Source organism: Sardina pilchardus, chromosome 20 (assembly GCF_963854185.1).
Source record: "Sardina pilchardus chromosome 20, fSarPil1.1, whole genome shotgun sequence".
Classification (NCBI taxonomy): domain Eukaryota; kingdom Metazoa; phylum Chordata; class Actinopteri; order Clupeiformes; family Clupeidae; genus Sardina; species Sardina pilchardus.
Genome location: NC_085013.1, coordinates 8,642,237 through 8,656,140, shown reverse-complemented (window position 1 = coordinate 8,656,140; position 13,904 = coordinate 8,642,237). Strand labels below are relative to the sequence as shown.

Sequence of the window (13,904 nt, the reverse complement as noted above, 5' to 3'; positions counted from 1 at the left end):
GAGAAAAGTAGAAGTCAGAGGAGGAAAAGAAATTTGTGATGATTGAATTTGCCATGTGTAAATCCCGGTGACACACGGCCTGCCCCTCTCGACTGAGAGCTCCAATAACTTTAATGTTATTGAGAGGCAGTCAGGGGCCTCACCACACTGCAAATGAAAGAGATCCAGTGTCCGGCACCGGCCAGAACGCGTTGGGGTTTTTTATGAGGAGGCTGACCAGCGAGTGTCGGACCACACTCTGCCGGGGCATTCTAGCAGGGGTCAGCATTAACCACCTGCAATATTGCCCCAGTCGCCAAGTAAATTAACCCCCGTCACTGGACCTCACCTCAACCCTGGTATGAGGCAGAGTACAGAGGGGTCTCGTTGCTGAAGTGCCTTATGGCCTGAGATTATTGCTGTGTGATGCTGTGCTATGCTCAGACTCTAGCTATGAGGAGAAGCATAGTGGATGGAGAGGTGAGCGTTTGAGAGGCACGGACATGTTGGGAGTGGAGGCAGCTACCACGGCCTGCGGAGATTTATTCAAAGAAGATTTGAATAATGGCCATCAGTGTTGAATTAAACTGATAGCAAAGTCATCAACATTTAATGCAGAGTTACTGATACTGTTATGCATATCCTGTATCAAAAAGATTAGATTTTATATTGTGCATGCTTTCATGGTTGCAAGGTGGGTTAGGCTATATTTTATTTTCAGGCTCTATATTTTCATATAGTCTGATGTCTAAAAGGTTCAACAGACTACATGCATCTACTAAGACTTCCCTGGTGAAAAACAAATACATCTGTTCACATCTCCTCAGTTTGATCAAGTTTACATCTTTGTAAACAATGTCCAGATATTTTGTATTTTCTGCTGTTGCAGATGAGCTGATCAAACACACTGTTCTGGATTATGTCCAAATAGCCAGTCTACTGACAGAAAGTCATAGTGGAAAGGTTTAAAAGTCAGCCGGTGATCTACAGACCACCACAGCTTCAATCGTTGTCAGATCATTCATGTAATGCTTTTTATTGTTCACCAAAAGGTGAACAGCCTGGGTAAATATCATACGGATATGGTGACTTATTAGGGCAAGTCTGACTTTGAGTGAAACAACAATTCCTCTCATACAGTAGGGCGCCTGAAATGAAGGCTCCACTACGTAAAAGTATCAATCCATTGCTCATGGTCACTAATGTAATAAAATGGTAAAATAGGCATGCAATTGCTATTGATTAATCATTGTTTATGATCTGAGTGTTGCCCATGTTTACTTCTTTGCTGGTTGACTTCATTTAATCACCGTCAGCAGCTATACCATAAACCTAGGGTACAACAGATAAATGATAGGATAATGTAGTGTTAGGCAATACTAACATCAAAATTACATTGTGGTCATTAAAAAAAAAGGTAATGTATGAAAATGTGGTGTGAGTAGTTTCTTGCTACTATATATATATATATATATATATAAAAAAAAGCTACAACACAAGATGAAGTCCTTGAGATCATTATTGTTACTGGTGCATCTCTATATTACAAGCATAGAGAAACTGATTTCTGCATATAGCTCCGCAGTTACGTACAATTGAGATGACTAATGTGATGATTAACTTTCTCTAGTTCACGATCCAAAATGTGCACAAAGACATGCCATAGACCATAAAAGCATGTTTGGGGAGGTTTCTGACCCTGAAGTGTTTTGTGGGATCATGTAAGAGTCACCTGTGCAGACAGGAGTCATACGGGATCCTGTCATACATTCCTTTGTTCTTAAGGAAGACTGGAGGCATGAGGGGAGGTGGTGGGTTGTAAGCAAAGTTAAGTCGATGCTACTGTTTCGGCAGGTATACTGTGAATAAGTTACCTGGTGGATGATGAAGAAGGTGTGGAACATTTTGTCAAGCTCCTCCCGAACTTCCGTTTGTAAATGCCATTAAGCTGGAAGAGCTGGATAGTCTGACTGAGCATAGTTTAAAATTACTGGCCATCTCAATACATTTCCAGTAGCTACACTGAAGCAGTTCTCTGCTGAAGAGAGGTTGCTTTGCTGTCCAGGCTGCCCCGAGTGTCAACTTGAACGCCTCAATAACTCACGAGATGAATGTCTTCATTTCCAAAGCTTGGCATTGTTATCACATTTTAATGGAATATAAAGTTCCCCTGTGCGCTGAAAAAATGCCTCATCAGCATTATCATCGCTGGTCCCAAAGCAGAGATGCCATGTGTTTTTTGGCAGTCCTTGCTCCCACATAGGACTGATCGCATACTGTCCCTCGTCCGTCTCCTTAATTTACGATTAAATGTCAACGTAGAAGATGAGTGTCTCGGATTGGTATAGAATTACACACGCTGGCACTTTCCCGTGGAACAAATGTCCTTCCAAGAGGAAGACAAGTTTCTGAACAATGTTCTACAAAAGATAGATAGATAGATAGATCAATTGATTCATTGATTGATTGTTTGAGTAATTGAGTTTTCATTCATTTTCATAACAATACTTCAAAACACAAGTTGGGTCTATTTACTAAATGGAAATTGTACAACTTTGATCAATTTATTTTGTAACAGACCTGTTTGTCCAGTTCAATTGTAATCTCTATCATGCTGCAGAATAGGTGGGATAGGTACTGTAGGTATTGGTAGGTTGAAATGCCCAGACATGCTAACAAGATACCTAGCAGAGGTGTGATGTTGACTCTGGTCAGTTCAAACACACCCACTCCATCACTGCTGGAGCTTGTGTTGTTCCCCATTAACCTGCAGACGGTACACGTGTTCCTGTCGCTGTGTTCAGTCATGGGCGAGAGCAAGCGACGGGTAAGGCAGCTCCCGGTAATGAATCACCAAATGACGTTAACCCGTGAAACGTAGCAGGTCACGCTCAAATAACACCTGTGGTAATGGGATGTGCATACAAGTCTCTTCGAGGGAGATTGACAATGTGCAAGGTGTTCCCTCTACCTCAAATACTTGAGGAGAATAAAAACTGAACACCTCAGATTCAACCTCCATACAGTGTTGAGGAGACGGACAATATAGTACTATAGTGTTATTACATATTCCATTTTTTCCCAACCATGTGTTTAAGTATATCACTGTATATTCAAAAATGTGATTTAAATATAACTATGGTATAAATCAGGGTCTGGAATATACTACAGTAAAAACATGGGAAGCTAAAGTACTGGGAGATGATGGAATCTCTCCGGAGATTGCTACGTTGAAACTGAAATACTGGCATTATGTTATTTAACTGGAGAATTGAAAATACAGTGCTCGGGTGTGTGGGAAATGCTCTGTGCAGTCATCCCACTATATTTCCATTAGACCAGAGATGTGTGCTAAAAAAAAAAAGAATCTGTTTCACCATCTTACTGTCTGTTATAATCACCATGAATATGACAATTAGGGGAGCAGTCATATATCTATATCTAGCCAGCATCACGTCCTGCCCGACCGGTGTTTGACACTTCATGATGTGCTTCCATTTTCTTTAAACACTCTATTCAAACTATTCTTATTTTTGTTTCCATATTATGTCAGTTTGACAGCTATTGTATCTACTTTTCATTAACCACAAATGCAGGCCTGTGTCGCATGTCGTAATTAATTAATGCTGGCATAAATTGCGTTGCATTACGTAATCTAATGACTAACCAGATCTTTGCCAGCAATCCTACAGCGGTGTGATTCTCCACTGATCATGTTGCATTCACAGAGGGACTATAGCTTTACATACAGGAAGTCTGTGCTTCTGAACCCATCAGTCTGTGTAATCTGAACCCAATCTCCCCCTGTGATGGTGACTGTATTGATGGGGGGGGGGGGGATCTCAGTGTGACTCCACAATACAATGTTTTGGGTTGAACTTTTGCTTGGACACCCTGTTTCCCTTTCCTTTCCGTTGCTCGTGATGTTCTTCTGTTCGAATGAGAATTTTGATGTAGTAAAACGGCATATTTAATGGATTCAGCGTGGACAGAGAGCTTTACGGCAGTCGGATGCTCACATGCAGTTAGGACAAGCTGTAACTTAAAGGTCACGCTGCCCCCCGACCCTGTGATCAAATGTGCTTAAAATGTTAATGAAAACCAGGGACTTCTCAGGTTGTACAGTGACACGTATTATGCAAAGTAGTCCTGAAGTGACTACACTACACTATGTTTGGGTCTCATTAGACTGAGGCATTTATTTATTTTTGGTTTGTTTGTTTGAGGAATATCAGGAAATAACAACAAAAAAAAAAAACATCTTTCAGGCTTAGTGTGTCTCTGTGGGGATATTGTGGTGTGCCTGACAAGAGGTAGGAGACTGTCTGACATTTAAAACATGAAAAAAAAAAAGGAAACGCATTTGTCGTGTTTGGGACCTTATTCCCTAGAGCTGTAGTCAGCACCTTATAGAGCTTCCTCCTTTATTTCTCTGACAATCAGTCAGGCATGATCAGACCATTCCCCAGTACAAACAGCATGACTTGCATAGACTTACCGCATGTGTGCGTGTGTGTGTGTGTGTGTGTGTCATGGGTTATTACACTTTCCGTAGTATTGGCTATAAAGACATCTTATTGAAATATTCAACAACACATTGAATATTCTCCTATGTGTGGTTGTGTGTGTATGGTAAGTTCGTAAGCCAACATTAAAGCTGTCACACAAGGCCAGCGATGTAACAGTCAAACGCGGCGGTGGGATTCTGTTCATCGCTTTACTACAAACACTACTGGCGACGTGATCCCCCATTGACTCAGTGGAGATACTCTGACCAGGCAGCTGATTTCTATTATGACGTATCAAAATCGCCCTGAAAAATAGAATTACAGCAGTGCAATGGCGACGGTTGCCTCGTCGTTCCACTTGCCGTGAGTGTTTCATTCACTTCATTCTATTCCATTTTGCCAGTTGCCTGCCATAAATCGCCACCTGGTTGGCAGCTGTGTGTTTAGGCTTTTAAGCAAAGTAATAATAACAATGATGTCATCACAACAACCAAATGAGAGAACTGCCCCTTAGTTATTGTTGCTATGTCGGTCAAACTCAGACCAAAGTTGAATTTCAATGGTAACTGTAAGACTGTCTGTAAAAGTTACAGCCCAAGAGGATCTCAGACCTGATCTCATTTACAAGCTTAAAACAGAAAAGGTTGGGACGTTGTGTAAAAAAAGAATGTGATAATATGCAAGTCTCATAAGCCAATATTTAGCAGCAAAAAGACAACATAGATAGACAACATAGACAACACATCAAATGTTGAAAATATTAACTATTTCATGGAAAATATGTTCATTCTGAAATGTTGTCCCATTACTCCCTGATATAGGATTTTAGTTGCTCAACAGTAGGCCTATGGGGTATTCTTACTCATGTTTTCCATTCCATTATCATTTTTTATAAATCTGGACTGCAGACTGGCCATTTTAGCAGGACTCTTTCTCTATGGTGAAATAGTGTATAAAGTATTAGCAGAATTCATTTTGCCATTGTTTTCCTGAAATATTCAAGGTCTTCTCTGGAGAAGACATTGTGTGAATGGCAGTATGTTGCTCAAAACCTGTACTGTACACGTCAATCAGAATTGATTGTGCAAGATGCTCATGTTGTAGGCATAGGCCTAATGCTCCACACCGTCACAGATGTTGGGTTTTGAACTGAGTACTAAAACAAGCTGGATAGGTTGGATACTTGGATAAGACCTCTCAGGATGAGTCCATAATTTCTTTGTTCTCACAGGTTTACACAGAGTAATGAATACCCTGCCTCTCTGGGATGTTCTTACCAATCGTGTTGCCAGTTAGCCTACCGAGCAATGGTGACATATTCCTCCTTTTGTTTTCTTTATCATACAACTTTTCCAGCATTGTGTTACTCCCTTCCCTAGTATTTTTAAACATGGTGCTGGTATCAAATTAAAAAATAATATAGGCTAGGCCTATTTCCTATATTTGAAATATTCAACACATAGTTGTCAGTGTCCTTTTTGGAACAAAACATGAGTTTAAAAATTGTGCAGATTACATTCTATTTTTATTCACATTTTAGGCCTACACAACGTCCCAACCGTTTATGTATTAGGGTTGTAGAATCCGCCGAAAGACTCCAGTATGAAAAATCATTGTTGGCTCAGTGATATTAATATTGTGCTAGATAGACTTGAATGCATGTTACAAGGATAGTGGGCGGTGTCATGTAACGAACATGGTACTGCAAAATAAACAGAAACATAGTCTACATTGCAGAACCACTTCAACTTTATTAATGTATGGTGAATAAATGTTACACTACTGTGCACAACCCCATGCCTTTTTGACGTGACGATGTTAGCAGCGGTTAGCTAACTATGCTAATGTTGGTTATCTACAAGTCTCCTCCAAGTGACAATGTTGGCAATGCTGAGAAGAACAATAAACATCCTTGTTTATCTACTTACAATGTGTTGACTGTCTGGCTTAATCCACTGATCTGGTGGAGCACTTTCGTTATGGTTTCCTAAGGAGTAACCATTTGCTTAAAATTGCTAAAAATCACGGCTCCCCTTTATTGGGCCTTTTCTGAACCAACTGACTGAACGAGTTTGCTTGAGCCAGAGAGGGATCTTTGCTTGAGCGGAGCACACGTTCGATGGGCGGGGCTTGCGAAAAGGGCCTAGTTTTTATTATGTCTTTCACCATGGCAACTCAAGAATTTAGAATTTAGAACTTTGTAATGTTCTATCTCATGGTCTGCTACAATGTTTCATTCACTGCTTGCACAGCGACAGAGAAAGACGTGTTCTGATATTGTAATGGATGAAGTGATGGATTTTCACAATGACCAGTCACCCCTCAATTTGAAGATGACGACCGGTCAAAAGAAATACAAACCTCGGCCATATAGTCGCCCATTGACTAAAGGTTCATCTTCAGCATACCTAAACACCTCGAGGAAAGAGAGGGCACTGGTGCTCTTGTCACTGATACCTTCTGACAAGAGGAAGAAAATTGGCCTTGAACTCAAGAGACCAACTCAAATAGCAAACACTGTGCAGTGTGAACCAGCAGGTCAGTCACGCACATTCCCTTATATTTTATGGGATGTTGTTGAAAATGACACCTATCGGTCCATCTGGTGGAGTGCTGATGGAACTGCCGTGGTTATCCACGAGATGATGTTCATGGCTGAAATCCTTGAAAGGGATGTGACTGATCGCAAATTCGGCACAAAGAGCATTAAGAACTTCTATCGCCAGCTTAACCTGTATGGATTTACCAGGTCTGGATTTAATCTAGAAAACCATGGAAATCCCAGCATGGATATCACTGCCAGAGAGGTCAAGGTATGTATCACCACTTTTGCATTAGGTTAAACAGAATAACTAGGCTACATTTTGCTTAGTCATTAAGCAAATTCAAATCCATTAAAAAAAAAAAAAAAAAAAAAAAAGGAAGTAGAAAGAATTTGAGAGCTCACCAAGTGTTTTCTTCCACTTGCCACCCACCTCCCTTTTTTCCCCACCACAGGTGTTTGCCAATCCTTATTTCCAGAGGGGATCTGGGCACCTCCTGTCCCAGGTGAAGCGGCGCCTAGGGGCCAAAGCTACTAAAACATCCCCAGTAGCTGAAAGCTTTAAAGCTTCTGGAGATGGTTGCAAGCTGTGTGATGTAATGGTCAGCTCAACCTCCCGCAGACCCGCAATCCTATCCCATGATAAGACCCTACTTGGGCCCAGCCTTGACCTGTCTCTCATGCTGACTGCCTTGGGGAGCAAGCTAAGGGCCTTGATCTACTTCCTTCGGATGCAAAACACCATTGGCAACTCAGCAGCTCCATTGACTTCCGGCAACATCAACAGGATCAGTGGCTGAGCAATTGAGGCCAATAATAACCCCCATTCTTTCAATAAACCCAGAGTTAGACTGAACGATATTCAGCTATATTTGAACTATTTCATTACACAAACTCATTATGCATCATTATACATTTAAAAAAATCTCTTTCATTCTCTTGTATTTGACCAGACTTGGCCACCACGCACTCTTGTTTACTGTCACAAATGTTGTTGTTAATCCAAAAAAGGCTGTTTTTTTTTTTCTTCTGAGGACTTGGTCTTAACTTCAAGAGGTGCTATTGTTTTAATAAAAGATAAACAGATGGAATTCAAATGCTCAGTCAGACCATACAGTGATGTTCAGATAAGGTGAAAAATTGTCAATAGGTCAACAACCATACTGTGGAGGGCGCAGTTCAATAAGATGATAAGCAGCCACAATTCAGTAATAAATATAAAATCCAGGTCAGCAGATACAATTAGATATTCAAAAATATATTGGATAGAGATCTCACATTGTGAAGAGTTGTCTGTGGGAGTGTGGCAGAGGTCAAATCATCACATGATCCCTCTGAAGCAGTTGAATTTATGGAGATTACAGCTTGCTAGCTGCTAGGGATGTAACGGTATGAAAATTTAACCCCACGGTTATAGTGACTAAAATTATCACGGTTTTCGGTATTATCACGGTATTTAAAAAAAAAAGTGTGACAGTGTTTATTACCTTCAAAATATAGGCAACCCCTTATTGCCTTCAGCAGGATACCGATCATTCACAGCAATGGCAATGGCTTGTCTCTGCTCAACCCTCCACACACACAGAAAATGGCTTGTCTTGTTTCTATTGCATATTTTGAATTCATAAACTTTATATATTTTGCTAATAGTTTATAATATGTTAGGATCTGCATAATTAGCCTACTTATAGCTAAAAATATTCAGTAGCCTAATTTGAATACTTCATATTGATTTTTAAACTATTACACTTGTCTTTAATGACATTACAGGGGTGTTGTGTAGTCTAATTGAGTGCCTGTCACTTTAAGAGATACGTGAAGTACTAATTATATTAACCTTCATTCGGTTTTAGGAAAGTAGTCACGCATAGTTCAAGGATATCCGTTTTCATTGAATAAAATGAATGTTAAAAAAAACTAACAACTCAAAGAAAATATTGCTGGGTCTTGCAATGTATAAGTGTCTTGCAATGTTAACTTCTATGATTTGGTGAGCACTAGGCTACTGTAGGCCTATTAATGATAGACGGGTAATTCTTCAACTACGGGACTTTTCATGTCCCAGGATGAAATAAAAAAAACTAAAAAATATTTTTTCTTTTTTCTTTTTGTCAAACTTACTACACCCTAAGAGCAACTTATAAAAAAATAACCATGGCTCAATTATTCTTATTTTAAGTAATATGAGGTCTTTTATGCATCATTTTGACTGTTTTCCCCCTGTCCCAAGGCCAGACTTTGGGTATTCAACCTCTCTTAACTCTAAATCAAATTGTGAAATAATGTAGAATTCAAGTCCAAATTATGAAATACAGTCTATTTCAATCATACATATTATATATTGCAATATTTATTCACATTTTCTTATATTTTTCATAAGATGAAGCCCTGTCCCATGGTTTCACTGTCATTTCCACCACACTGCACAAAATAGAATCTTGAGATCATGATTTTAGGTTTGTATACCTAGTAACTACAGTAATAGATACTCCACAGAGGGTTTTATGGATGGACAAAGGGTGACTTCCATAGATATTAATACAAGGGAGAAAGATCCAGGTAAAGATGAGTGAAAATGAAAATATTTTTATTGGCGTCATTTCCACTCGGCTCATATTTCATGTGGATGTCAAAAGCAGCTGGAAAAGCTCAAGGCCATATTGTGTGTTTTTTTGTATATATAATGCTAAGTCTAACAACTTGCATCAAAAGGCTAGATATCATGAGATTTTAGATGAAAAGGGGCAAAATGTCATTTCCGTCACAGTCATTTCCACCACTTTTTGGTTGAGGTGGAAATGACATTGCCCACGCTAAAACGCAGTTTATTTGCTTCATAGTAAAAAACAAATATAGCAGACGGAAACATAATGACATAACATGTGGTAAGGACATATTTTTTTTAAATTGTGATGCTTTTAAATGTTAAATTTGGCTATGTATTGTCATTATGTCATCTCCACCACGCTTGGAAATGACTTGTGTGTGGCGGAAATGACCATCATAGTACATATCAAGATAATCATATAAAAATAATACATCATGCATTTCTGCAAAATTAATCAATTTAATATTTGGGCAGATATGTGTGTAATATTTAATAAAATACATTTGGAACAGTAGATGTTATGGTATTTTTGCATGAAAACACGCTTTGTTGTATGATGGAAATGACAGTTAAACATTTGGAATTAAATGGCAAAAACATATATTATTTAAGTAAAATCAGTATGACCACTATTAGGGCATGTTTCTAGATAGAGCAGGTAATTGAACTATGAAAAAAAAAATGTAATTGAAATATGTTGAATTTTCTGAAAAAAAGTCTTCAAAACGTCCCGTAGTTGAAGAATTACCCAGACATGACGCGTGAGCTAACGGGATAGTTACCTAGATGGAACTCTCTCGACGTGTAAAAGTTTCCCAATAGGCTGTGTAGCTTTTTTCGGAAATTGAATTAAACACTAGGCCTAAATGAACTAAATTCCATAGCCTATGTAGGTAGGTTACCGTGTAGTAGTGGCATTGTGCTAACTTTTTCCTCGGTTGGAAATGTTAAATTGGCTGCTTATAGCTTAACTTATGATTTGGAGTTTGGTATATCTGTTATATCCAATGAGTGACACCCAGCGCTCAACATAACACTTCACGGCATTCTCCTGATAACGTTAGTGGAGTAGCCTAGATTTAATGTGAACGTGTAGGCCTACATAAAAAGACGCAGAGTGGCTACATGATATAGCGCACGTTTTGGGGTGAAAATGTTGCGCCCTTTAAAAGCAGGTGTAGCCTTATCCGAATCATGGTTAAATCCATCAATTAGACAACAGAATTAGTAAGGTAAAGTTTTGTTTCATAGTAGCCTACCAGCTTGTTATCAAACGCAGGCTCAGATGAAGCTGGGAAGAATTAAACACGCGGTTACCACACCGTAGTATCAACCGTGATAATAATGATATTCGAAATGAACACGGTAATTGTTATCATCAACATTTTTATCATGGTTTACCGTCACACCGGTAATCGTTACATCCCTACTAGCTGCTACAGTCAGGATGTTGATCAGATGTTTACTGATCATTTTCCTGTAGGACGTAGGGGTGACTTCGGGAGCGGACTGCTCTAGAAACCTGCGGAGATATGGCAGGAGATTTTGTGGAGATGATGTTGTTGTCAGAGTCCGGAGGATCTCCGCTGCTCGGCAAAGGTGGCATATCGTTGTCGATGGTGTCTATGGAGGTGAACAACCGAAGTTCAAGGGCTGTTCACTGAGAGCCCCCATGGCCGAAACACAAACTTTGAGACACTGGACTGACTCATCCGCCTGTCCAAAAATGGAGATCATTGTACTTGCAGTCGCCTAGTAGGCTATAGCTATCTCAAAACCTCAATCTCCCAGCTGGTCAGTCAACCGACAAGGAAACTAACATAGACAGGATGGAAAGCTTTCTTTCAAGATTCCAGACTTTTATTTGTCATTGAACAGTTGCCTACACAACCATTTATTTAAATTTTTAATTTGTATTTTTTCGCCAGTAACGCCACAAAGGTGCAAGGAAGTCAACGACTGAGTACAAAACAAAGATTGTCAATGTCAGAAATAGGGCATCATAAATAGTATAGGCCTATCACAATAACTAAAAGCACTCGGAGAGTGCAAAACTCCGCCAAGCGAACACATAACCGTCTCCTGCATCCAGACGGTGATACAGATCACTCCCAAAATGTCTTTGATCTTCCTTGGGTCATGTCAGACCATCCCTGGAAATTTCATTGAAATCCATCCATAACTTTTTGAGTTATCTTGCGAATAAACAGACAGACAAACAAACAAAAAAAACAACAAACAAACCCAGATGAAAACATAACCTCCTTGGCGGAGGTAATAAAGGGACTAGTGTCACAGTGTATTGGTGTGGTGCATTTAGAGTTCTGACTGCCAAAGGGTAGAAGCTGTTCTTCAGCCTGTTTGTTTTGTCTCTGAGGGATCTGAACCTCTTCCCTGAGGGCAGCATGCTGACCAAGTGATGGTTGGGGTGATGGTGGTCTTTTATGATCGCCCTGGCTCTGGTGAGACACCTGGAGCTGGTGATGGAGTCCAGGGAGGGAAGTGGACAGCCAATCACTTTCTCAGTTCTGATGACCCTCTGTGACCTCTTCCGATCGGCCACTGAACAGCCAGCATGCCACACAGTGACAACGCTCACAATTGTGGCTCAATAGAGGGAGATACGCATAACCGCCTCCTGCATCCAGACAGTGATACGGATCACTCCCAAAATGTAATCGATTCTTCCTTGGGTCATTTCAGACCTTGCCTGAGAATTCATCAAAATCCATCCATTACTTTTTGAGTTATTTTGCAAACAGACAAACAAACAGACAAACCCAAACGAAAACATAACTTCCTTGGCAGAGGTAATAAAGACACACACACACACACACACACACACACACACACACACACACACACACACACACACACACACACACACACTTTATCTTCAAAGGAAGGTTCATTAGTTCATATAGTACATTACCCAGTTTGTGACGGGAGAAGCTGGACTCGGTGGGTTAATTTCTGCGCCTAGGCCACAGCTGGTCTCTCTGTTAAATACTAATGCAAAAATAGTATTTAGAAAAAAAATATTGTAACTCTTATATTAAGATATAAACGCAGTGACACAGCATGTACTATTACCACCATGAAAGCATTGTTTCACATACTGTACCTGAGCCTTTCAAGATGTCAAGGGCCATCCTCCTCTTCTGAATGGCCATATTTTGTGGAGTGGTGAGAAATTCCATGGTTGGCTTTTTGGGAAATGACTCAATCACCGCCTCGGCCATCTTCAAAATAACATTATGTTTTTTATTTTTTATTTTAACAATGTCATACAAAATATGAAGTTTATTTAAACCACATTTCAGGTACAGCATAGCAGTCATTCATAAGAAGTAATACATACTCTTTACATTATATAATGTATTATATGTAAAGACACTCACACAGACAAAAGGCTGTGTTGATTCAGGTAACTTATAACAACCATGTACAACTTACTAGGAATACCACTACCCTGCAGCTGTGGCCATCCCCCTGCACTGGGTGCTGCAGAACCTTGCCCCGCCACTTTATAATTGCCCAGTCTGTTTTATTGTGTGAATTCCTTCTGATTTTGAAGTATTCACTGTGAGAACACAACGTTTCACTTTAAAACAATGGAAGGGTGTTTTGCTTTCTTTTTGAAGTGATAAAGAGTTGCTTTGGAATGGTCCCACCCAAACCATGGTCTATAAAGTATTTTTAGTTTATTAGATTATTAGTCAGATTAGTCACAACAACAATTTGGTCCAAATAAAACTTCTTCAACATATGAATGTGCAGGTCTTGCAATTATATTATTGTGAAAGCGAAGAGAAGTGTTTATCAAACTGTGTGCTTTCTGATAAAAAAAATAACTACCATAGTCTGTTTGCAGCATGGTCAGACTCCTCCTGCTCTTTTGTGTTAAGTGCAGGATCCACAAGATAGCATTTGCCTTCTACCGCATTTATGTACTACAATCACATGAAGCATAAGTAATGTAAAGACACTGAAAACCTCAATTGAATCAGTCATAATACTGTTACATAACACAGTTCTCACCAGTAGCTTCCAGTGCACACCACCTACATTGAAAAAGGACACCATAGCGTCATACTTGTCAAAGTTCATCTGTAATACATCAATAATAAAGTTGACACATTATTAGTATCAATCAATATCAGACAGTCATTATATTAGTACAAAGACATTTTACCTTGGGCATGGTGTGCCGCCTCACTTCCTCCCTGGTCCCATTCAGGATAACGCCACTGACATAATGGTTGAT

The 13,904-nt window shown here is 39.7% G+C and overlaps 1 protein-coding gene across 1 annotated transcript; it reads left to right on the top strand.

Annotated features, from left to right (window-relative positions):
- Positions 1–7,003: 7,003 nt before the first annotated feature.
- LOC134067966 (heat shock transcription factor, X-linked-like) lies at positions 7,004–7,829 on the top strand. The gene is made up of 2 exons (XM_062523459.1): positions 7,004–7,300; positions 7,485–7,829. Exons 1-2 carry the CDS (start codon positions 7,130–7,132, stop codon positions 7,827–7,829), a joined length of 516 nt encoding a protein of 171 aa, XP_062379443.1. The 5' UTR covers positions 7,004–7,129.
- The last annotated feature ends 6,075 nt before the right edge of the window (positions 7,830–13,904 follow it).